Genomic DNA, 23,714 nt, shown 5'->3' with positions numbered 1-23,714 from the left:
TGAATATCCAAAGTCAGAATGTACATTTATGGGTCTTAATTTCAGTGTTTAGCAACAGAAGTCCTTTTTTAAAATTATTTGTTGGCAGTGATCTTGTCTAGGCCAGGCCAGGCAGGTATATAGTAGCGAGGCAGGGTCCCCTCCATGAGCCGCTCCATCCACAGCCCCAGCCGGTCCAGTTTGTGGTGGATCTGCAGGGTGGAGGTGGAGCGGGAGCGGGTAGCAGACCTGCGTGGTGGGTGGTCTTCACGGGAGCCAGACCTAGACCTTCCCCCTGTGGTGCCCCCTTCTTCCTCAGAGGACTTACTGTCCAGGTCTTCCCCAGTGTAGACGGGCTTGAAGAGGCAGAGGTACTTCTTGTGGCCGTTGAGCGCTAGCACGTAGCCTGTGTAGTCCATCTTGCGGCGGCCTCCGTCGTCGTCGTCCGTGTCTAGCTGCATGGCATCCTGGGCAAACTCCAGCAGCGTTTCCATCCACTCGCTGTGCTTGTCCACATTCAGGAAGGAGAAGTGCAGAGTCAGGCTCCTAGGGGGCAAAAAGACAATACGATATGCTTTTATGAACATGATATGATGATTGATTCTGTCCACCCTACAAAAGGTCTGCTACAGGACATTTGTCATGCCCCTCACTTCTGAATACATATCTCATACATCTCAGTAGGCAATATAATTTTTAGGCAACATTATACCATTTACAGTATGTGCATAGCAGCTTGAGCAACCCACCCTGTGAAGGAATAGACCTCTTTTGCAAACTTGCTGAGGAGGATGTTCTTGGAAGCATCAGTAAGTACCAGCACCACATTCATGTGGCCTGGCCTCAGTTTCACCAGGTTACTGGTGTAGGTGATGTCTGTCAGCTCTGTCACCTCCACAAAGTTCTTCTTGGGTGGTCGACTGTAAACCACAAAGATTTACCGTTAAATAACGTTCACTGAAAACACAATCGCTAAAAGATGTCTCTAGTTAAAACTAACCCAAACGACTGCACAGTCACTGAGGACATTTTTACTTGAATTAGAAATGCAGATTTTACCTTGACGTGCTGCTGGGGGACCCATTTTCTCCCTTTGTTGTGTCTTTCGTCTTTGGTTTAGATTGCTTATCTTCACTTGAATCACTGAAATCACACAAGTCAGAACTCTGACTGAATAAACTGTTTCACCCCTGCACACGTGTATAAGAATGACTATGATCTCATATCCTACTTTACCTGAATGCTTGGATGACCACAGTACCGAACAAGATGAACAAGGCAGAAAATATCAGAGACAGGAGGGGCATCATATCACGCCTGCAAAAAAAACAGAGCCGTTCCAGTTCCAGTACACACTTAGGTAATACTTCTCTTGATTATACTATTCAGCCAATCATATGAGGGACTGCCATTATATTGAGTACAATGTAGTAATGAAACAAATAAATACGTACCAATTATTATGAAGAATATCATCAATGACTTCAGAGAGGTAATCATAAGCCGTGTAAATCCATCGAATAAGAAACATCTGGAATTAAAATAGAAACAAATGCATTAACTGCAGGAAGGTGGCACATAATTCTAGCATCTGGACATACAATGGGGGTAAGTACATATCTTGATCAACATTTCTTTAGCTGTGTAGTTTTAATGAGTTAACACCAATGTCTGGTCTAAATTCCATGTGAATAGCAGCAATGGAAATATGTTTAATTCCAAACGTTTATTAATTATTTCCACCACTGTAAATAAGTAATCACTACAACATAATTACTGTGTCTCTGTAGTAGGGCTCCCAAACGGCTATTTTTCTAACGATTAATCTAGCGATTATTTTTCCGATTAGTCGATTACTCTAACGACTAATTTAACGATTAGTCTAACGATATTTTTTTTTACTGTTCGATTAATGTATCACTTAATTTTCCCCAAAATAATGGCTGTATTGTCTCTCTCTGTTTAACAGTGTCTTTATAAAGCACTCTGGGTAATAGCTGGCCATCAGGGTTTTTCCTGGCTCAAAATGAGGCGGAGGTGGTACCAGTGGTGTTTGACATCGGGGGGACCCATGAAGCAGGGCTGTCTGGGGGTCCTTAAACATCAAACAATTAATTTCTTGCATTCTGGTGAATTGATATGCACCAATTTGTGCCCTTTCTGCATCAATTTATGGTGGAAATGTCATTATTTATGTAAAGGAAAACACAATATTCAGGCACCAGATGACCATTCAAAATATAATGTAACGCTTGTAGTTCAACGCTTGTAGAAAATACGACCGTCAGAGTTTTGTTGAGAGCTGGAGGTGGCTAGAAATATGACGGAGGCGGCCGCCTCATAATTCTCTATGCAGGAAAAACCAGAAGACAAGACATACAAACTGTGGTGAGCTACATTGCTTGTGTAACATTAGCTAGTAGCCTCCTCCATGTTTCCACTGGTCGCAGCCATGTTGTTTATTTGCGACCAGGGCTGCCAAGTTTCACCAAAAGTTTGGAGTGAGATTTTTTGGCGGTGGAGCGACCCAAAACTGTGCACGTTTTGGCAGCGGCGGCCCCTCTCTCCCACCCAATTATTTATGCTAGTTTCCTGCAATTTTACATGTTGTTTATAATAAACCAGCACAAGAAATGAAAATAATAAATAATAACATTTTATAAAACAAGAAAACAATTCAGACAATATCATATTTATGAAATCTTAATAAACAAATACAGTAGCCTACAGACTCTGAAAGTAAAATTGGCCCCATCAACAGGACTCAGCCCCTTGGTCAGCAGCAGAAAGACCCGTGGTCATCATCTTATATACAGTGCATTGCTCATAGATGGCTATCATGTTATACAGTAGGCTACATACCAGGGTTTTTCCTGGGTCAGAATGAGGGCTTGGTGGGTGATTTTGTGCGCGCGCAGCGCGCCCACATTTTTTTGGAGGGACCCCCAATTGTTGTATTTGTATTGTAAATTGTAATTATTAATAATTATTATTATTAATGTACCTGGTTATGTTACAGTAGAGAAACAAAAAACAGTTACCAAAACTGAGTATTTACTAGCTAAGATTGGCAAAAGATTGGCGTGGTGCAACCGAAATTAGTAAACAACTAGTTTGAAACTAGCTAGTAACAACTAGGGCAGGGGTGCTCACACTTTTTGGAACCACGATCTACTTTTCAAGTAGCCAGTCTGCCAAGATCTACCAGTCTAGTTTCAACATCGCAAACGTACATGCACTACTACAAACACACACACACACACACACACACACACACACACACACACACACACAGTTCCCAGCCTGCATAGTAAACTCACAATACACTTTCCCTCTCTCTGTCACACAGCCATAGGAGAAGACCATCACAAACCCTCCCTCTTTGCTATTCTCGCTCACACACATTCACACACACACACACACACACACACACACACACACACACACACACACTCACTTTCTCTCACTCACACACTGACAGCCAGTCTGCAGTACCATAGCCAACTACTGATCCAACAAACAGAAAAGTAAACCAGATACAAAACAGGTAGTTCCCTAGTTTGAAAGGAGGAAATAAATGCATTTCTCTACCTTAGTGGGAGACCTGGCACTGGGAGGAGGCAGCTAGTTTCTAATAGTCAGGGCTGTAGGAGCTGGTTGCAAGGTGTCATCAGCCACTGTGGATCTGTCATCGAAAAGGCAATCTGCAGCCTCGAGAAACTTTTTTCACAATTTCGCCGTCTTTGAATGACTTCTTGTGTTTAACAAGAACGTGACTGACGCGATAAGAAGCTATCGTTGCAGCCGTACGTTTTCGCTCTTTTGCCACATTTCCCTTCTTCGAAACAGCCATCGTAGATTTGCTGATCAGACAGACGCATTTCCAATATCACATCGTGTAAAAAAGTCCTCCTCCCATTCTGGATGTAAGTTATACGTTATTGGTTTCTTACTTGGTCCAGCTTCCCCACTCATTTGTATAGCCTTTATTTAGTATTAGTATTAGTAGAAATTGGAAGGCTAACTAGGTAATTAGTCTCGCCGGTATTTTGTATTTTGTAGTTGGTGCTGTTGACTGCGCATGCGTGGTGAACCGCGTGTTAGGTGTAGGTGAAAAGATCAGATCTCAGACTGGCTTACCTGTATGTCAATCAAGTGGCAAAAGCCATAGTGAGGATGGATGATAGGCGAACTTTTTTTTTTTTTTTTTTTTTTTTTCCGTTTTGTTCAATGCCATGCGATCTACCCATACTACCTTTGCGATCGACGTATTGGGCACCCCTGAACTAGGGGTTTAGTAACTACTAAATGCCTGCATTTAGTAATGACTTACGCCATATTGGTGCAACCCAGTCCAGTAGGCTACCAGATACGATGTTGTAATGTATGCACATATTTTGCTACCACGGTTGCCAGATGGAATTGACAATGTCCAGCCCAACCGGTCTAAAAGCTGCCGAATCCACCCGTCCAGTGTGACCAAAAGTAGCCCAATCTGGCAACCCTGCTTGCTACGTTCTTGCAGCTCGTGTGAACACAGGTTCTTCCATCAGCGCTCGCCTGCCGCTTCGATTGCAGACTCAAGTTAACGCGCGTGCAGAAAGATGCCACGAAACTCATGTCCGGTAGCTTTCTTTCAAGGAATTTCACAAATAAAAGTCCCGAAAAAAAAAAAAAGAAGAAGAGAAAAGTTATTTCTCGCCGTGATAAATAGAGATGCGGCGTGAGAGCGTGAGAACTGGTTGAAATGCGTGAGTCTCACGTCACGGTGATTGCGTGAGACTTGGCAGCCCTGTTTGCGACGCACCGACGCACATTACGCAAGTCGACGTATTGACGTAGTCGATTACGTCGACGCGTCGTCCCAGCCCTAGTAAGGTAGGCCAGCCCTCCTCTTTTACAAAAGGAAGAATTCAACTCACAGAAGCAAACTCGTTGTTTAGCTCAGGCAGCATGGCGTCGTAACTGAGGATGGAGGGGTCCTTCTGCAGACGCTCCAACTCCTCCACTAGTCTCTGTTTATCCTCTTCAGTGCCATTCCAGCCTCCCACCATGGGCAAATACAGGGCCTTCCCTGCTGCATTACGCCTCTCCAGGATCACCACCTGCACACGCACACACACACACACACACACGCACACACACACACACACACACACACACAAAGACATGGTGTGTCTGGGGCTCATGACTCGTCGAAGGTATGACAGAAGCTCTCAAAATCTCAACTGCATATCTCTTCAGATGCAAGGAGAGCATATTTGCATAAATAATATTTCATATGGAGCTTCAGCTCTACTGTACAGGCTTCAACGAACTTGTGGTGGTGTGCTGTCTTTCTCCTTGTTCTTCAGTAGGACATCACACAGCGGTTGCTGCAGCCTTTGGTAGATGTAGGCAAATCTCACCACCTCCTTTGTGTTGGTGGAGGCAAATGAGAGGAAGGCCTGATTTCCTATGGCGAAGAACTCCTCCTCACTCGTGATCAGAAGAACACAGTACCTGAGAGCACCGATTTTTTAGAACATCACAGAGAATCACACTGCAGCATGAATCCATGAAAAAAGGTATACAATTATTGCAGTGCCTCATGACTATTAAATGTGTATACAGCACAAATCTGGCACAACATGCCGATTATCTTTTAAAAGTAGTCTCATTGCTGTTGAGAAATGATGGCTACATGGGGTATACAGCCTGGTCATACATTAGCATGGAGAGTGTAAAGTAACGCATCATTCTTACTTCCTTCGTCGGTGGAACTGTTTGACAGGACAAAGCTCATCAAAGAGCTTCTGGTTGACCAGCCGAGGGACAAGGAGAAACTTGTTGTTCGATATAAACTCATCAATAATGTGTTTCTTCATTCCTTTAGCCTGAAGAGAACAACAACAAGAGTATATCAATTAATATATAAGATATTACAACAGCATATCCATAATAAAAACAAATGATTTGCTGTTGTTGAAAATAAATGTACCGTATATTAAAAGAAGTGTGACGCCACTGATATTGTACATAGTACATAGAAAAAGCATCTCTGAATACATCAATAACATGAAGGTACTGTAAAACAGATATCTGCCTCAGACACCGTTCAAGTGTTCACATGCCAGTTAATTATTCAACCAAGTGGTGGAAAAGAAAGAGGATCCACAGCGCTAATCAAAGGGCTGCCTGTCTGGACCTGTATAATGTCGGCTGGCTTGTCCATGCTCTCCTTGAAGACCAGCATGGTGGGGGCATAAGTGTTTATATTGAACTGCTTCAACAGATTTGCTGTCTCTGAGAGGCCCTGGTCCACATATCCAAACTGTACGTAATCCTTATAGGCGAATGCAGTCAGCTATAGGAGAGGAGAGGAAACCAACAAAGAATGAAGTGTTAGTAAGGCTCAGTAGTAACTCTCAGTGGTTGTTGAAATCAATGCCAGACAGACTAGATTATGTCCTACCTTGTACAACAGAGGGACTACAGGCACTTGGTCAAAAAGAAGCACATGGGGCTTGTTGAGCTCATGCCAACTGTTCAAGAATTGGAGATCATTCCTGTCTGTGACCTGGAACATAGGTTGATGTTAGCAAAACCACAATCTCTCAGACGCTAGTTTAACTTCACTTATGGCACGATGCACTTTGTTACCTTTGGCATGTAAACAATAACAACATAAATATGTATTTTAGTTTTGAGTCCTGAGACCTTGTTTTGCAGTGTGCGGACTGTGTACAGGCTCCTGTATTCCTGGCTCCACGCACCTGCAGTAACTCCTCTGAATTGAGCGCAACAATTACCTTGACTAATAACAATATGTTTACCTTCTCAACCAGTCTCTGAGGGAGAAGGTCCTCTACAAACTGCCTCAAATGTTCCTTCACCACAGCATAGTGGAAGAATGTCACTTTGCCATTGATGACCCCAAGTATGGATGGTGTGCGGTGTGCTCCAAGGTGATTGGCCAGACGTCTCTCGTAGCCAACATCCACCACGCCAATTCCAACACCTGCCAAGAAAAGACATACACGTTTGGTACAAAAGCCATAAGATTTCAGTCCAAAATGAATGTGTAATTTGTAGTTATATCATGTAGAAGGTTAAGTCCTGTAAACAATTCTACATCTATGGATTTCATCCCTTCATACCCAAGGCCTCCAGCTCCTGCACAGCCTCCTTCCAGACGGGCTCAATGACGATGCAGCTGAAGCACCAGTCAGAGGTGATCTTTATCAGGTACGGTCGCTTGAAGCTGTCAGCCACCACGTCGTTGACGTACTGGTTAAAGTGCAGTGCATACTTGCTGTCAGCAAATTCTCTGCTACCCTTGTTGTTAAAGGGAAAGTGGAAGAAGGACTCGTCAAAGTGGAAGTGGTCATTACGGTGACCATAGTGACTGTGGCCATATGGTTGGGTGTCGTCCGTCTGCCCGTACCGATCATAGTTCAACCTCTTCTCCTCACTGGATAGGATCTAATGAGTATGGACAGAAAGACAATGGATACAGTAACCTGAAAGTTGATCAAAGCCTATCATCCTAGCTAAGCACCTTTTTTCCCCTTTCCATTTTTCAAGCTGGGCTGAAGTGCGTTGGGTAATACTCTATTCTGTATTACATTTTACATTTAGCAGATGTCTTTATCCAAAGCGACTTACAACAAATACTGTACATTTAACTAAGTAAGTGAATCATCTATCCACCAGTCATAGCAGGAAAAAATGCATACATTAACCACAGTGTGATGAATTTCCCTCCCGAGTTGCATATTTATTTACTCTGATAAAGTTGCAAATATTTTAAACACTAACCTCATACGATTTGGTTATCTTGATGAACATGTCCTCAGCCTCTGGGTTTTTGTTTTTGTCAGGATGCCTTACAGAAATAAAGAAGAAATGTATAAATGGACCATCTCAAACACCTGGATCAAAAAGGAGGTGTTGGGTATGTTTCTGTTCATTTATGTTGACAGAAATGCACATGCTTACTTACCATTCTTTAGCAAGGCGCTTGTACACTTTCTTGATTTCAGCTTGGTTTGCACTTTTGGTCACTCCGAGGATTTTGTATGGATCGACTACCTCAGAAGCTGTCTCCACAGAGCCAGCCAGCAGCACACAGAGAACCACCAAACCAGGCAGTGTCAGAGACATACTTGGTCTTGACATATTCTCTGTAAGAAAGTCAAAAACAGAGCTTAACACGTCTGATCCTTAGTAAACCATGTTGTCTTCACTGGGAGAATAAGGTCCTGCAACACTTAAATTAACCATCTAACAGACGTATTAGATTATTATTATAACAATTATTGACATACGTCTATTCTTCATCTGCTCATTTTTAACTAGCTAGAATAGTGCACCCTTGCCGAGCTGAGACGTGCTTGGAGAAGAAGAAGAAGAAGAAGAAGATGATGATGATGATGATGGTGATGATGATGATGGTGATGGTGATGGTGATGGTGATGATGATGATGGTGATGATGATGATGATGATGATGATAAAAACAAACCATTCAAAGCTTTCCAAGCAATATGGCTAGACAGGCTAGTAGTAGCAACACATACAAATTAATGCACAGCCAGCTCGCACGTAGCTACCTCAAGAAAATGGTGTTGAATCAACCACTTCTATGCCATACATCGGTGCATCCTCCAGATGATTACTGTGAGTACTGATCTGTGCAGAGAGAACACTGAAAGCTGCAGCATCCCCTAGATCGGCATTGTAAATGTTTTACACAACCTGCTAGGACTGCATCCAGTCATTTGACGTCAAGCATTCTGGGAGTTGGAGTGTTGTTCCTCGACGAAGACGAAACACGACACGGGTGTACTTGTTTTGTAGGTCCCAGTCGCGCCGTCTGAGCGTGTTTCCCTTAGGCAAAGGAGGCGTTCGTAAATACGCTCTGGAAATCTGATCCGCACTCATGGAGTGCCTCTTGACCAATTAAATGACTCGGTACCTTTGTGACGTTGAACCCAGTGTGTGCTCCGGCGCTCTCGGAGCGTATTTACGAACACACCCCTTGTTTACACACGGTGCGCCGTGAGAATTAAACCGAACGCGCATTGTGATTTCCAGATTGTAGTTTCCACCAACCAATCAGTGATGTGTAGACTGGTGTAAACATGCAATTTGCAAGTGAAACTAGGGAAACTAGCACACAAAAGGCGGAACTCATAATGGTAAATATACATGTTCACCTCTATATCCCTACGCTATCGTTTTCTTTCTGTCAATCAGAATTCGGCCACGACACTTTCTGGCTTATGTTTGAAACGCTAGCCATGTAGACTTTAATTTGAAGATTTGAAGTTAGCTACCTGTTATTATCTGTTGACTGGTATGGCTGCCTCTACTAATGATCGTCGAAGGCACAGTGCAGCACATCATTACCTAACGCGATACGTTGTCCATTATAGGCAGTTGGATTGATTTGCTAACCGGTTTGGCAAACCGGATTGTTCTGCTCAAGTCGTTTTTTCTCCTGATCTTGCTCTTCTTTGCTCCTGCAGAACCTTTGCTGATCCCCTGTTTCATGTGTCACGATGGAGGGAAGGCATAAAAAGATTCTCCAACAGAATAGGGTCAATCTCGTGAGAGACTTGGACCCATCGGATGTTTATGATGGACTTCTGTCGAAAGGGATCTTCTCTCAAGACATGATCGATGAGATAAAGGTAAGGACTAATGTAATGATAGGCGTCTAACTTGTCTAATTGCAGGAATCCTTGAACAGCGTTCTTTCAATGGACCTCACTGATATCATGCATTCAGTTTGTCAAGTTCTCACAAGTTCACACCTTGTTCCTCTGTTTCAGAGCTCGGGGACCAGAAGAGATCAAGCCAGGCAGTTGGTTAGGGACCTGGAGACACGAGGAAGTCTGGCGTTCCCATCTTTCCTTGAGTGCCTTCGTGAGACTGAGCAGCATAGTTTGGCAGAGCTCCTACAAAGTGGAGGACCACCAAGCCAGCCTCTCCCTCTGCCAGTCCATGTTCGCCCAGTCGTTAGGCCTTTGCCAGTCCGTGAGTAGGCTATCTGGTAGTGGTATCATTACTGTAAATGTGGTGAAAATGGATCCACTCTAATTTAATCTATTCTAGTTCATTGTCATGTATGCTGATCATTTCGATCTATTTCTACAGGCTCCCCTATGGATACTATGGACAGGCATGCAAGAGAAGAAGCCCCTGTCTATCCAACTCCAGACACCACTCCAAGCCCCTGTAAGTGATAGAATTAGATGTCTGTTTGGATTGTTTGATATGTCTCTGAATATTCATGTAAAACTGTTGTAATGCATTTGCAACAGCCCCTGAAAAGGAGTATAGAAAACCCAGAGCTGGGAGAACAAGGCGTGACAGTATTCAGGTAATGCATCCAGCCTTTCTGGCTGTTCATTATTCTACCTCTTAAATGCCACCAGGAGAAACACAAAGAATTAAAGTTCCTCAATGTGGCGGCAGTACAACCTACACTAAAAGTGTTATTGTATTTCAGTTCTGTTCAATTTAATCTCACATCATTTAATATATCTCCAGAAAATAAATATGATTGCATTTGACTAGTTACAATCACATCAAGTAGGCCTATGACATTACATCCAGTATAAAGTATTATATACAGTGTTGTGGACTCCATTAATGATTTTTTTCTCAGGAATACAAGATGGATGCAAGCCCATGTGGACACTGCCTGATCATAAACAACGTCGAGTTTGAACCCCAGTCTGAGCTGAGTAATCGCAACGGGTCCGACATTGACTCTGACAAATTGGAGAACAGATTCAAGTCCCTCAACTTTGTTGTTGTTGTCAAGAGAAACCTGAAATATAAGGTTAGGATGCCTTCCCCCTGCTGCTACCCTCTTGGTTAGCCTCTCAGTTCAGCCTATACTGTATGATATCTCTTCATGTATAACTTTGATACTGGCCAGTAGATCTAATGCTTTCATTACTCAACATTTCAGCAAATAAGGCAGGAGCTATCGGCTTTATCCAAGAAGGACCATTCACAATATGACTGCTGCGTGGTGATCATGCTATCCCATGGGACTGAAGTAAGACATATTTATCTTTTTTTAGATAAGCCCATGGTGTTTTTTAATCAGCATTTACGTGCATTACGTGCTATTAATCAATGAATGTTTTCAGGTTAATCACAATCGCTTTCCTGGTGCAGTGCATGGTGTGGATGGACCCTCTGTCCCAGTTCAGATCATTACCAACTACCTCAATGGCCAGAACTGCCCGTCTCTACAGGGAAAACCCAAGCTATTTTTCATCCAGGCCTGCGGGGGAGGTAAATAACTTGATGTAACCGGCAAAGTAATGCTACCTGGAGGGAAAAAATCACACTGTACTTGACCATGGATAACAAGAGAAGGAAACAGAAGTATGTTCTGTGCTTCTTTGTGCGGTGGCAGGTGAGAGAGACATGGGCTTCGAGGTGTCTCCTGACGAGGTGAGGCCGTCTGTTGGTGGGGCAGATGACCAGGTAGATGCCATGCCCGTGTCATCCAGCAGTGACTCTCTGAGCATGTCTTCTGATGAGCCAGACGCCAGGACCACACTGCCCACACCCAGCGACATTCTGGTGTCCTACTCAACCTTTCCAGGTGTGTGTGTGTGTGTGTGTGTGTGTGTGTGTGTGTGCGCGTGCACGTGGGTGCATGTCAAACACAGAGTGACAGGAGTATGTCTTCCTAATGGCTGTTCTTTGTAACTTGCACAGGCTATGTCTCTTGGAGAGATACCAAGGCTGGCTCCTGGTATGTCGAGACACTGGATCAGATCTTGGAGGAGAATGCTGCCGATGATGACCTTGCCACCATGTTAATGATGGTGAGTTTTCCTAATGGCGCATGTTTGATATGTGCCTTTTGTTTGGGGATGTTAATTGCTCTGAATAATAGGAGATGGTTATAATAAATAAATAAATATTTTATGGGTAGCTGTCACTATGGATTAAAGTCCGTTGTATCCTGATTCTTGGTGATGCCAAAAATGACGACTCACACAAGTCATCACACTCACTCATATACAGCATAACGTCATTGTTTGTGTTTTTGTTCAGGTCAACAATGAAGTCTCACAGAACTCTGCCAAAGGCCTCTACAAACAGATGCCTGGTTCCTTTAACTTTCTCCGCAAACATCTCAGATTTCAAACCATGCCCCAGTGACCAAGCCAGACATGACAGGGCGGCTGTGGCCTCAGGAGGTAGAGCTGGTGTCTAATGATAGCAAGGTCGGCGGTTCGATCGGCTCCTCCTGTCCACATGTCGAGGTGTCCATGGGCAAGACACTGAACCACAAATTATTCCCAATGAGCGGGCCAGCGCCTTGCATGGTAGCATGCCGCCATTGGTGTGTGAATGTGAATGTGAATGGGTGAATGAGAGGCCATTGTAAAGCGCTTTGGAATAAGGCTCTATATAAGTGCAGTCCATTTACTATTTACCATGACGGTGCAACACTGAGTTTCCTTCTGAGGGTATGTCTGTCTCTATTTGTGTACAATTTTTACACCATTTTATTTTCCTCAGTCCATGCTTCTCTTAGTAGAAAGCTGTATGAATTTTATAAAATAATTGTTGGTTATTCATCCAAGATAGTTTTTTTATTCTCTCTATACTCTTTTATTGTCTGCTTTCATGAAACAATACTTTAAAAAATGGTTTGCTGAGCTCTGTGAAGTCTTTCTGGACTAATGTTGTCCTTACTGTCAGACGGAAAATGGCATTTAAGAAGTAAAAGCTTCTAATGTTGTCTAGAATATGATCTATTCATTTGAGTCAAATGTTTCTGCCTGACTATCAATGTGATTTTTTTTATTATTCTGTTCCTACACTGAAAAAAGCTGAATAAATATGTGTAAATCTTGTTGTATCTGTGTTTTTGCATGGAGGTAGCCTGTAAATCATCTTGGCTTTCAAAATTGCAGCACTCAGGATTTGAGGTTTGAGTCATTCATGAATTGGCACACAGGGAGGTTACTAGAAGAACAACTGCTTTCTATCTTCCACACATGTCCACTCCTCAACCAGTACACTATGTGTATCCCATTCCTGCGGAGTGGAACCCGCTGAGATGTTTTGAAATGTTTCATATTCTCTGGCTGATCTTTCACTCAATGTCAGGACTATTCATCCACAGATGTGCAGTCCAATTCCAGTTGGCTTACAAGTTTTGCTTCATTCATTTAATGATACCAAGAGCTGACTTGATATGCCTGTAGCCTCAGACTGCATAGTCATCTGACATTTTCACCCTTGTTGCACATGTATGCAGTTTAGTGGCTAAATGGCACCTAATGGCACTTTCTACCTTCTTTACCGACAGGAAATGGTGAATACTACCCACTATTAATTAAAAACATATGTTTTATACATGAGATACAATGAAGAGAAAACAAAGAGTCAGTGTATCATTTGAAATACTATAGCTAATAGTAGGTTTATTATGAGAGATGGCTTTGAGAGAGTACGGTAATCGGGGTGCAGGTGGGGGGATTGCTATGGAGAAATGGGGAGTGGGGGGTGTCCTTGCATGGGACAGATGGGGGGGGGGGGGGGGGTTGGGCTCTTGAGGCAGTCACCCCGGCTATGTGAATCTCCTGTGGATAAGAGAGAGACAGAGAAAGCAAGAAAGGGGGTGATGGGTAAAGTTAGTGCAAATAACAATACAATACAATAGTTGTAGTGTATTTCTCAGACAAAAAGTGCTTAAAGGGGGCAATGAGAGGGTAAGAGATGGTGTGTGTGTGTGTGTGTGTGTGTGTGTGTGTGTGTGTGACTCTTCTCCCTCCTCTCTCTCTTCTGAAGACACCTGGTGGGTTCCTGGAGAGCGTCTACTCCATGCTCTACTCCTTCCTTGAATATAGATAGTAGAGAAAGACAGAGTATGTAAGGTGATTGATTTGAACCCATGCCACCATGAGCATGTGTGTGCAGTGTAGGCCACACACTGTAGGCCACGCTGTTTATCCACGCTTTTATATCTAGAAGGTTAAAGTACTGCAATGGTCTTTTTTCAGGACTCTCCAAACAGGCACTTAGACAATTACAACTTATACAAAATGCTGCTGCAAGAGCCCTGACTAAAACTAGCAAGTGTGATCACATTCCTCCCATACTTAGATCATTACACTCTCCCTGTATCTCACAGGATAGATTTTAAAATCATTCTCGTGGTCTATAAATCTCTGAATGGTGTAGGGCCAAAATACATCTGAATCATATTAGTGCCTTATGAACCTGCTAAATCCCTAAGATCATCTGAGGCTGACCTTTTAACTGTTCCTAGAGTGAGCACCAAAAGTGGAGAGGCAGCATTCGCTCACTATGCAGCAAAACACTGGAACAAGCTGTCACAAAACATTAGCTCAGCCCCATCTGTATCAATTGTTTTAAATAAGTTGAAGACTTTTATGTTCTGTTCGGCTTTTAATTGAGTGTATTTGAGTTAGGATAGGTTAACTGATTGATTTGTTTTTATTTATTGATTTTAAACCTGAACATTTTAAATTGTTATTGTACCTCATTTCTTTTGTTCAGCTTTTAATTAATATGATGGCCGTTTTTATTTTATTTCTTTTTTACTTTTTACTTGTTATTTTATTGCATGTTTGGTAAAGCACTTTGAGTTTATATTAATTTGTATGAATATGTGCTCTATAAATAAATCTGCCTTGCCTTGCCACGGTGCTAGACCACTGGACTGCCACAGGACTTTAGTGACTACTAGATCAATCAATAATACATATACTTTTACTGTGCTGTACTGTATGTTCCTTTTAGTTTTATTTACCCCCATTGTGTAACAGCTCCAGTGGAGATGCCAGAGTTAAACTCTTAATTGACAGCAGCTGCTCTCTGAACTCAGTTAGCTAGACGTGCTGGGCACCAGTATGGATCTGGATGAACACAAACATACTGTACTGTATGTTCACTGACAACACAAACATACTGTACTGTATGTCCACTGACAACACAAACATACTGTACTGTATGTCCACTGACAACACAAACATACTGTACTGTATGTCCACTGACAACACAAACATACTGTACTGTATGCCCACTGACAACACAAACATACTGTACTGTATGTCCACTGACAACACAAACATACTGTAGGCTACTGTATGTCCACTGACCATGAACACAAACATACTGTACTGTATGTCCACTGACAACGCAAACATACTGTACTGTATGTCCACTGACAATGAACACAAACATACTGTACTGTATGTCCACTGACAACACAAACATACTGTACTGTATGTCCACTGACAACACAAACATACTGTACTGTATGTCCACTGACAACGCAAACATACTGTACTGTATGTCCACTGACAACACAAACATACTGTACTGTATGTCCACTGACAACACAAACATACTGTACTGTATGTCCACTGACAACACAAACATACTGTAGGCTACTGTATGTCCACTGACAACACAAACATACTGTACTGTATGTCCACTGACAATGAACACAAACATACTGTACTGTATGTCCACTAACAATGAACACAAACATACTGTACTGTATGTCCACTGTCAACACAAACATACTGTACTGTATGTCCACTGACAACGCAAACATACTGTACTGTATGTCCACTGACAACACAAACATACTGTACTGTATGTCCACTGACAATGAACACAAACATACTGTACTGTATGTCCACTGTCAACACAAACATACTGTACTGTATGTCCACTGACAACGCAAACATACTGTACTCTATGTCCACTGACAACACAAACATACTGTACTGTATGTCCACTGACAACACAAACATACTGTAGGCTACTGTATGTCCACTGACAATGAACACAAACATACTGTACTGTATGTCCACTGACAATGAACACAAACATACTGTACTGTATGTCCACTGTCAACACAAACATACTGTACTGTATGTCCACTGTCAACACAAACATACTGTACTGTATGTCCACTGTCAACACAAACATACTATACTGTATGTCCACTGACAATGAACACAAACATACTGTAGGCTACTGTATGTCCACTGACAATGAACACAAACATACTGTACTGTATGTCCACTGTCAACACAAACATACTGTACTGTATGTCCACTGACAACACAAACATACTGTACTGTATGTCCACTGACAACACAAACATACTGTACTGTATGTCCACTGACAATGCTGGCTGGTTCTGGGGATGGAGCATTGGGTTGACGGTTTCTTGAACTGAATCAAAATGGTATTTTCTATGACTCTTCAAAGACAATAATTAGACATGCTTCATGATATAGAGTCTTATGTTATGTTCTTATGTTCTTATACTTTTGGTTTCCAGTAATTAATTACACATGTAATGTAAATTGGTGGGGAACCAACAAGCAGTCATGATGTAACATCTAAATATAACATATTCAATGTCAACAGAGGGCGCCAATGCCCAGATATCAGTAGTTTTATTTACCAATGCATTGACATAATGCATCAATGCGGCTTAAGGTGACATATGACAGGTCCATCACAAACACACATTTTCACCCCAGATCATCAAATTGTTTTAATTGTAAATGTTTCAATTGTGTTTTCTTCCTATTTACAAGATTCCTTACCAGCCAGCATAAGGCAACAAGATCTGTAGTTACAGTACATGAGAGATAATCAAGTGATGCGAAAAACCCAAGTCTTCTAGTTTTTCCTTAAACCTGTGCTTTCTTTTTATTCAAGTGATCTTTCGTGTATTGTTCGTGAATTATTTGGGCAGGGCTATCATGAGGATATATATCATCTGAATATTTCAATTGGTGCCAATTGACCGTTTTAAATGTATAACACAGATTACTGTATGTTATAAACTAGTCCTATCTATAGATGGGCTAGGTGGCGTCTCCGCACTGTGGGATTAGCTGCCTATCAGCACTCCTTGAATTCCATTCCGCCTTTTACGCAGCGCAGTGGCTCGTGTATCCCGACAGCAGCGGACTCCCCAGTGCCTTGCGCTTGCATTACAAGTCGAAGTTTCGGAGTGCAAGAGAAAGTGGGGCCGAAGGGTGCGAAACGAATAGAACTCTTCACGCCTTCACATTTGATAGCTTTTTTTATTCTGTTTCCATATAGCAAACGTTCAAAAGGATCATTATCTGTTGATGAAGTCCCAACGGGTGTGGGACGTAGAAAACAAGTCTGTCCTTTATAGAAAGTGTCAAAGGTGCACGCCATACAGTACTTCAGTGGCAAGAACTTGTGAAGGAGCTTGATTTTCATTCCCCCAGCATTGTGCAGCCTGTGTGCTGGGTTGGCGGAGACATGGGCACGCGGATCCAATCGGTCTCTGGACTTATCGTCTCGTTGATATTTACATGTCATCTGATTAATGTAAGTGAAATGTTTACGTTTATCATAATCCGTTTGAACGTCTCATGTGCAATATAAACAAATCAACTGTTTAATTTCATTGTATTCTACGGGCTGTTGTGGTCAAGTGTAACAGCACCGATGAAATAGAACTATATTCCTCCCTACACACTCATGTCAGCCTATAGGCTACTTTTTTATAAACATGCTGTAAAAAGTAATCCGACAAACTAGAACCTTGTGTGGAATGGAGATGATCTAATTCTGTCCATAGAAACAAGCTATTCATAGTCACAGTCATAGCGTCTACATGCCTTAAAACCGTCTCAAACTTATTTCTGAAGCACTCTCTTGAAATTAAGTCAATTAAGGTTGCAACACCTTAATTGCGTATTGAGGGAATAGGCTGCTACATGAAGTTGCCCTTATGCAGTGAACAGTAGGAGTTACTGTGGAACAACTTTGGTAACCAATAATGTAAACTGCAGATGGAAGGTACATAGAAGATGCTTGAATTGTAATGCATGTCTAACGTAGTTTCATGTCTATGTTGTAGCCGATCTGTGCAACTTAATGCGAATGTAATGCACACCAATTAACCTACACACAGGGAATGTTACCTTTGAGAATGATGTCCAGCTTCCATATTATTGGTGGGTAACATGTACCACCATTTCTTGAGGGACAATTGGACATATTTATGCTTAAAATGTGTGAGAAGGAGAAGATAAGATTGATGCTACAGAATGTGAGAGTGTGTGCATTGTTGAGGGAAGTTATGTCCTACAGTTTGAGCAATTATGGAACTACAAATACTCTCTTTTGTCTGGACTAATCTAATGTACTACTGTCCACTACAAGTATGTGTTGAAATCTAAGGTCTTTAGACCCTAAAGTGGTAAGTGATGAAAGTGGTCCCGTGTTAGTGATGTGAACTATGAGGACAATCATATCTGGTACTGAGAATAAACACACTATCCCCTGTCTGGGTTCTCCCCTCTGTGCCCTCTAACATAAAAAGCCGTCTGAGTCTCTGTTCTGTCTTCATTTGATCAGAGACGTAAAACCTTTTTGAGAGTTGGAGCATTTATAAATAAATACTGTATAGAGGCCCAGACATATAAGTCTAACACCTGTTTGAGATACAGTGAATAAACCATGCTAAACCTAAAGGTGGCACAAACAAAACATTTGACCTCTTGAAGAGGAGCACTCTGTAATTTCTCGCTAGACAATTTGGACAAGTTGTTTCTAACTTACAATATACTGGGGCATTCTGCCTTGTGATTCTTGTGTCCAATTGGGTTGAGCCTGTTTTGGTAGCATTTTCAGGAATATCATGAACCACAATCAAAGTTAAACCTATTTGTTAGTCTCCATTGGAAGATCATCTGTTACTTGTTGACTATCTGTCAAAGGTAATTGGAGATGGCTTCTCTATTTTACCACTTACTCGATGACAGCCAAGCTGACAATAGCAACATAATTGAATTATCTGGAACCAGGAGCATCTGTTTCTTGCATTTTGAGTCTGCACTGTGGCAAGCTTGACTCTTTCATTCAATTAAGCACAAGTACTGGTGTTACTATGGGCGCCCCCCTGTCATTCATTTGGAATGTCAGGGTCATTCCCATCAATCAATTCAAACAATCAATGTCAATAAAAGCACTTGATTGGCTAGCAGTCCAGCAAGTGCTCACATCCCACTATCAGCCACCCATTCCTTTTATTGGGAATTATTGACGCACTTGAATAAATAAGCATTCATAGCCTAAATTGTTAAAAAGTCTACTGTACTTGCTATTTTTACATAAGTGTCCTAAGATTTGTAAACATTTATAAACATTTATAAGCATTCATAAGCATTACTTATTAAAAGCAAGATAAGCATTTGTATACAATTAATTACGGAGTAGAAAGTATAACTAATTAATCATGTAAGTTATATTACATTTACATTACATTTTTGGTATTTAGCAGACACATTTATCCAAAGTAAGTGAATCATCTATCCATCAGTCATAGCCAGAAAAAAGTCATCTATGCTAAGGCCAAGGGCCATTGGCAGTCATAATGCTAGAAGAAGGAAGAAGTAAGATTTTTTAATGATAAAGTGTTATCGAAAAGGGGATGCTGTGTACTATATAACTTAGCTTGTATAACCCTATCCCTAACCCTTACCAGAAGGCCTGACTAAAATACATACGTAGGTATGTCAAGGTGCATCGCTCTTTATATCCAGTATGTTATCTCAAGCCTGTATTTCATGGCTCTTTCAGATTAGGCCTATCATATTCCTCCTCTAGAATCCTTACATTTGCTTTACTCCCTGGTGTAGCAAACAGCATCTGTTCAGGTCTGTCAAGGCCAAGGATTTTAATCTCGCTCCATGCCTGTCCTGCCCTACTCTTGATCATATCAACAGAGTGGAGCCAAGAGTGGAGCACTTTGTTTTCCGGTGTCTGACATCAGAACTGTGAGCAGTGAGCACTGTGCTGACTATTTTAGCCCAGAGATCTCTCCCGGTATAGACTGCAGTGCCACAAGTGTCTCCTGACTTCATTCATGGGGGGGGGGGGGGGGGGGTGAACTATGGGGGGGAGGGGTGCTCTGGAATCCTGTAACCATATACAGCCAGTGCCATTGTCATAAACCATTTTCTTTTTTATCCTCTGTGAAACTCAACCCCTTTATCTCCCTTCTAAGTCTTACGCAACCACATTGTGATATAGTAGTCGCACAGTCCAGACCATGTGGTATATTAAGTAAGCGTCAAAGTCACCCCAGATCTCTCTGTGTGGTGATACTTTGAAGCTGACAAGTAAATAGATGTGCCAAAATGGCCATATACCAGTTGGCAGGTGGAGGTAGAAATCGGAGGACAGGCTCATTGAATGGAACGAGGAATGGTATCAAACACGTGTGTTGGAATGGAATTAGGAATGGAACACGTGTGTTTCATACCACTCCTCATCCCAGTCCATGCGTTACAATGAGCCCGTCCTCTTCTACCTCAACCAGCCTCCACTGCTGTATTTCACTTACAGCATATCAATGGTTCACTGAACAAAGTGTATTTAGAGTGCTTTGTGCTCTGTCTGCCCAGTTTGCAACATTCAACCAAAAAGGGAGACTTGGGAGATCTTTTCATACACAAGTTCTCCATTGACTAACTGTTCTTTAAAACACATCCAGAGTCAAACTCAGGGAAGATTCACACAATGAGCACCCTACCTTTGGGCTCAGCAGCACAGCAGTGCAAACAGAAGCTCCCCTCCACAGTTTGAACAGCATAGAAGGTCTGGCCCCTGGGCCTGTGGAGCTAATTGGGAGATGAATTGGCTTGACAAACATGGCGTTGTTGAACTACGGCCAGGAGAGAAGCCATCTTGTCTTCTAGGATAATGCTATCCTGAAGTGAAGTGACTTGCCACTGCTCAAACACATTGGCACATATGGAGTGGAGACAGCCCAGCATTTATTTACTCTGCAGTGAGGTGTGACTGGGGCCTGTGTAAGAGGTCACAGAGGTTAGGACTCTGAACCTGACTCTTGTTCACAAGGGCCTCCATCTGATTCATTCTCACAGCAGAGATGACTCTGTGCTTTGGAGATACCGGTAACCCCTCCAACTCAGTTGTACCGTACACAATAACGCCCCTTCTCTTGTTTGAGGTTGGTTATAACTTGAGGTATTACAGTATGTGCTAAGCATCAACGTCCTTTTCACTTCTATTCACTCAATCAGTCGTCTTGAGAGCACCAACACCAGTTTTAGCTAGCAGAGCATTTAGCTCCTTGTGAATTATTGAAAAGGCCTACGGGTAGTCACACTCAGCTCTTCAAACAAACCTCTTAAATCTCGTCTCACAGCGCAGTGTGTTCTGTGGTTATGTGGAATGGCTTGGCTTTTATGTGTGTCGCATCCATGATGGACAGAGGGGCAGAGACTCCAAACACAGCTGCGCCTCAGCTGGTACAGCAGCACTGTGCATGTGCTGACATGAGCTCACATACTCCCAGTGCCGCTTGATGCAACAAGAGAGGAGATCTGTTCCCCCCTTTTTCCCTTTACCCAATCCCACGTTTTTAGCTTGCCACGTTATATACTTCAAATGTATGGGGTAGACACTACAGAGACCTGTAATATAGCCTACTTGGTAGTACCATTTTTCAATGTGAATGAATGAATGAATGAATGAATGAATGAATGAATGAATGAAGCTTCAGTATAGATTCCTCCTCATAAGTCTTTTTATGGAACTAAAAGCATTTCAGAGAGCCAATGGAGTTCATGATGAGGTCAAAAGAGGCCTTAGAGAAACTATTTGTATTGTGTTGGAATGGAGGCTTTCTCTCTGGCTGTCTCTTGTTCCGTACTTATACGAGATTCATTGAAATGCTAAGTTCACTGTATGGCACTTTCCCTTTGAAGACACGTTATCGTGGTCTGTGTCCTTTTGAATCCCTCATTGTCTTTTCAGTCAGGACTGACGTTAAGTCACTTGAATGCCTTTCTTATTGTGCAGGGGAGTTCACGTATTGTCATGTATAGGTGGTACTGTGTGAGCTGCACTGAAGGGGGTTCCCCTCAATGCTCTACAAAGGCTTGCACAGAAAGGATTTTTTTTTTTGGGAGCCTCTAGTTGTCAAAAGTAACAGTATTATTATTTTCCTGGTTTTTAACACCCAGCTTGACCCTTCTATCCTGCAGAGTGTTTATCACAAATCCCTCATTGTTCCCTATGACCAGAGCTAAACCCAGACATCTGTGCCCATGTCTTTCCTTCCTTTTAATGTAAGAGAGACAAGCCCCTGCTTGTCCTAAACGGAGAAGCTATGTTTGTTCAGGGCTTTTCTTAACGCCAAGGCGATGCAAATTCTCTGGAGCTGTTATTAAACCATTGTTGATGGTTATTTTTGCCCTTAGGCTATAATGTGAAAGATGAAAAGGAGGGGGAAAACATGTGACTTCTGGTTATGTTTTCTTTCTCCTTAAAACTATGTGGGTGGGTTTTGGGATATTGTGTCAACTTTTCCTTTTTTCTGCCTGTGAAAATTATGATACTTGAAATCTGCTGTATACAACCCCCCCTTAAAAATAGTCAGCGTATTTAGTAAAAGCCTCAATAGCAGCTTTGCAATCCAATACTATACAGTTGACCTGATAGACCCAGGACACTGTAACTGTTACACAGTTGACCAGGCGGGTCAGCAAACAGGTATCTTTTGAAGCCTCTGCCAAAATATGTCTCAGTTTGCCTCTGTGTAGCCCTGCTGGAAGCCTGTGAGTTTTCAGCTCTCTAGTCAGCACCCCGGGCCTCACCTCTCTCTGCCTGCTAGAGGCCCACTAGAGCTGCAGGAGATAAACCCATGAGAGTCAAGCAGGAGTCTGCTCTGTGTTCGTGTGTCAACAGCTGCCACATGAGAAATAAGAAGTTTCTCCCTCTCAACAGTACACACCTTGTGCTGAATGTGAATTCATTTAGGCTCTCTCTGTGTGTGCTTCATGGGGTTCTTAGTGGGGGTAGTGTTAGGCCACAGTAGTGCATATATTAACATTTGGCAGCATGTCCCACTCTTTTGGCTGTATCTCAACACCACCTGAGCAGATTTTCCGCCCTGCGTGAGTGCAACCACAGTACCACTCACTCACTTGCACACAGCGCTTCAGCGTATCCTGAGCAATGAGGGAGGAAATCTGGCCCAGCGATTTTGTTTAATCGTGAGATATCTTTGGAGCAACAGGGGAAGGGGGTCCATGATGATGGTTTGGTGTTGCCAACAACCCATTGTTTGGTGCTGTGGTTTGTGACGGTCTAAAAAACGCACCCCTGCTGAATCATCATCCTGTTGAGGAAATGAAACCTGGAATTATCTGCAGGACAAGGGGAGCCCACTTCCCTGGAGCAACGTTTATTCAGGCTTTCCTGTGCGCAATTCAGTGCATGTCCTGTTCTATACATACATACCCCCGCAACAATATGTGTATCTGTTATTTTTTTCTCTTTCTCTCTCTCTTTCCCTCCCCTCAGATTTATCTCTGAAATATGTTTGGTTTTTGAAATTCCCCAATTCAATCGTGCCTGTCTTGCTCCCCACGTCCTTATCTTGCAGGTTTACAGTGCACTCCTCCCCTGCACCTTTGCTATTCCTTCTATGTAGATAGAATGAAAATGCAGATACAGTCATTTCAAATATCCAGTCTGTGTAGGCCTAATCGTAGTATTAAGATTTAGTCAAATCTGAGGTAATATAAAATAAGATGAAGACAGTTGAGTGCCATCTACTGTTGAGGGTAGAGTGGCTGCACAATTTTTAACCTGGCAGTTTACATGCTGGAACAAGGAATTAATACATTCCGTCATG

The 23,714-nt window shown here is 42.4% G+C and overlaps 3 protein-coding genes across 3 annotated transcripts in view; 2 read left to right on the top strand and 1 right to left on the bottom strand.

Moving 5' to 3' along the window:
• Window positions 1-68: 68 nt before the first annotated feature.
• dnajc16 (DnaJ (Hsp40) homolog, subfamily C, member 16) lies at window positions 69-8,124 on the bottom strand (the record flags this gene model as incomplete). The annotated part of the gene is made up of 14 exons (XM_080533196.1): window positions 69-525; window positions 729-899; window positions 1,039-1,122; window positions 1,216-1,296; window positions 1,434-1,510; window positions 4,902-5,084; window positions 5,298-5,481; window positions 5,725-5,855; window positions 6,167-6,325; window positions 6,434-6,538; window positions 6,795-6,979; window positions 7,119-7,443; window positions 7,780-7,846; window positions 7,964-8,124. The coding sequence occupies 14 exons, from the start codon at window positions 8,122-8,124 to the stop codon at window positions 75-77; spliced, it is 2,364 nt and encodes a 787-aa protein (XP_080389322.1). The 3' UTR covers window positions 69-74.
• Window positions 8,125-9,132: 1,008 nt separating this feature from the next.
• Window positions 9,133-12,737, top strand: casp9 (caspase 9, apoptosis-related cysteine peptidase). The gene is made up of 11 exons (XM_080533567.1): window positions 9,133-9,159; window positions 9,490-9,654; window positions 9,796-10,000; window positions 10,121-10,201; window positions 10,288-10,346; window positions 10,635-10,811; window positions 10,944-11,033; window positions 11,128-11,275; window positions 11,400-11,591; window positions 11,708-11,817; window positions 12,050-12,737. Exons 2-11 carry the CDS (start codon window positions 9,523-9,525, stop codon window positions 12,155-12,157), a joined length of 1,302 nt encoding a protein of 433 aa, XP_080389693.1. The 5' UTR covers window positions 9,133-9,159; window positions 9,490-9,522; the 3' UTR covers window positions 12,158-12,737.
• Window positions 12,738-17,296: 4,559 nt separating this feature from the next.
• The window catches only part of hspg2 (heparan sulfate proteoglycan 2), a gene marked incomplete at its 5' end in the record, with an annotated part of 91,034 nt that continues 84,616 nt past the window's right edge, over window positions 17,297-23,714 (top strand). Inside the window, one exon of the mRNA XM_080533187.1 lies at window positions 17,297-17,365. Within this exon, the coding sequence (XP_080389313.1) occupies window positions 17,297-17,365 (69 nt within the window). The remainder of the gene's footprint in view (window positions 17,366-23,714) is intronic.

Source organism: Nansenia antarctica (genome assembly GCF_963989245.1).
Source record: "Nansenia antarctica genome assembly, chromosome: 6".
Lineage (NCBI taxonomy): Eukaryota > Metazoa > Chordata > Actinopteri > Argentiniformes > Microstomatidae > Nansenia > Nansenia antarctica.
Note: the sequence above shows the minus strand (reverse complement) of the source record. Positions and strands in the feature narration are given on the sequence as shown.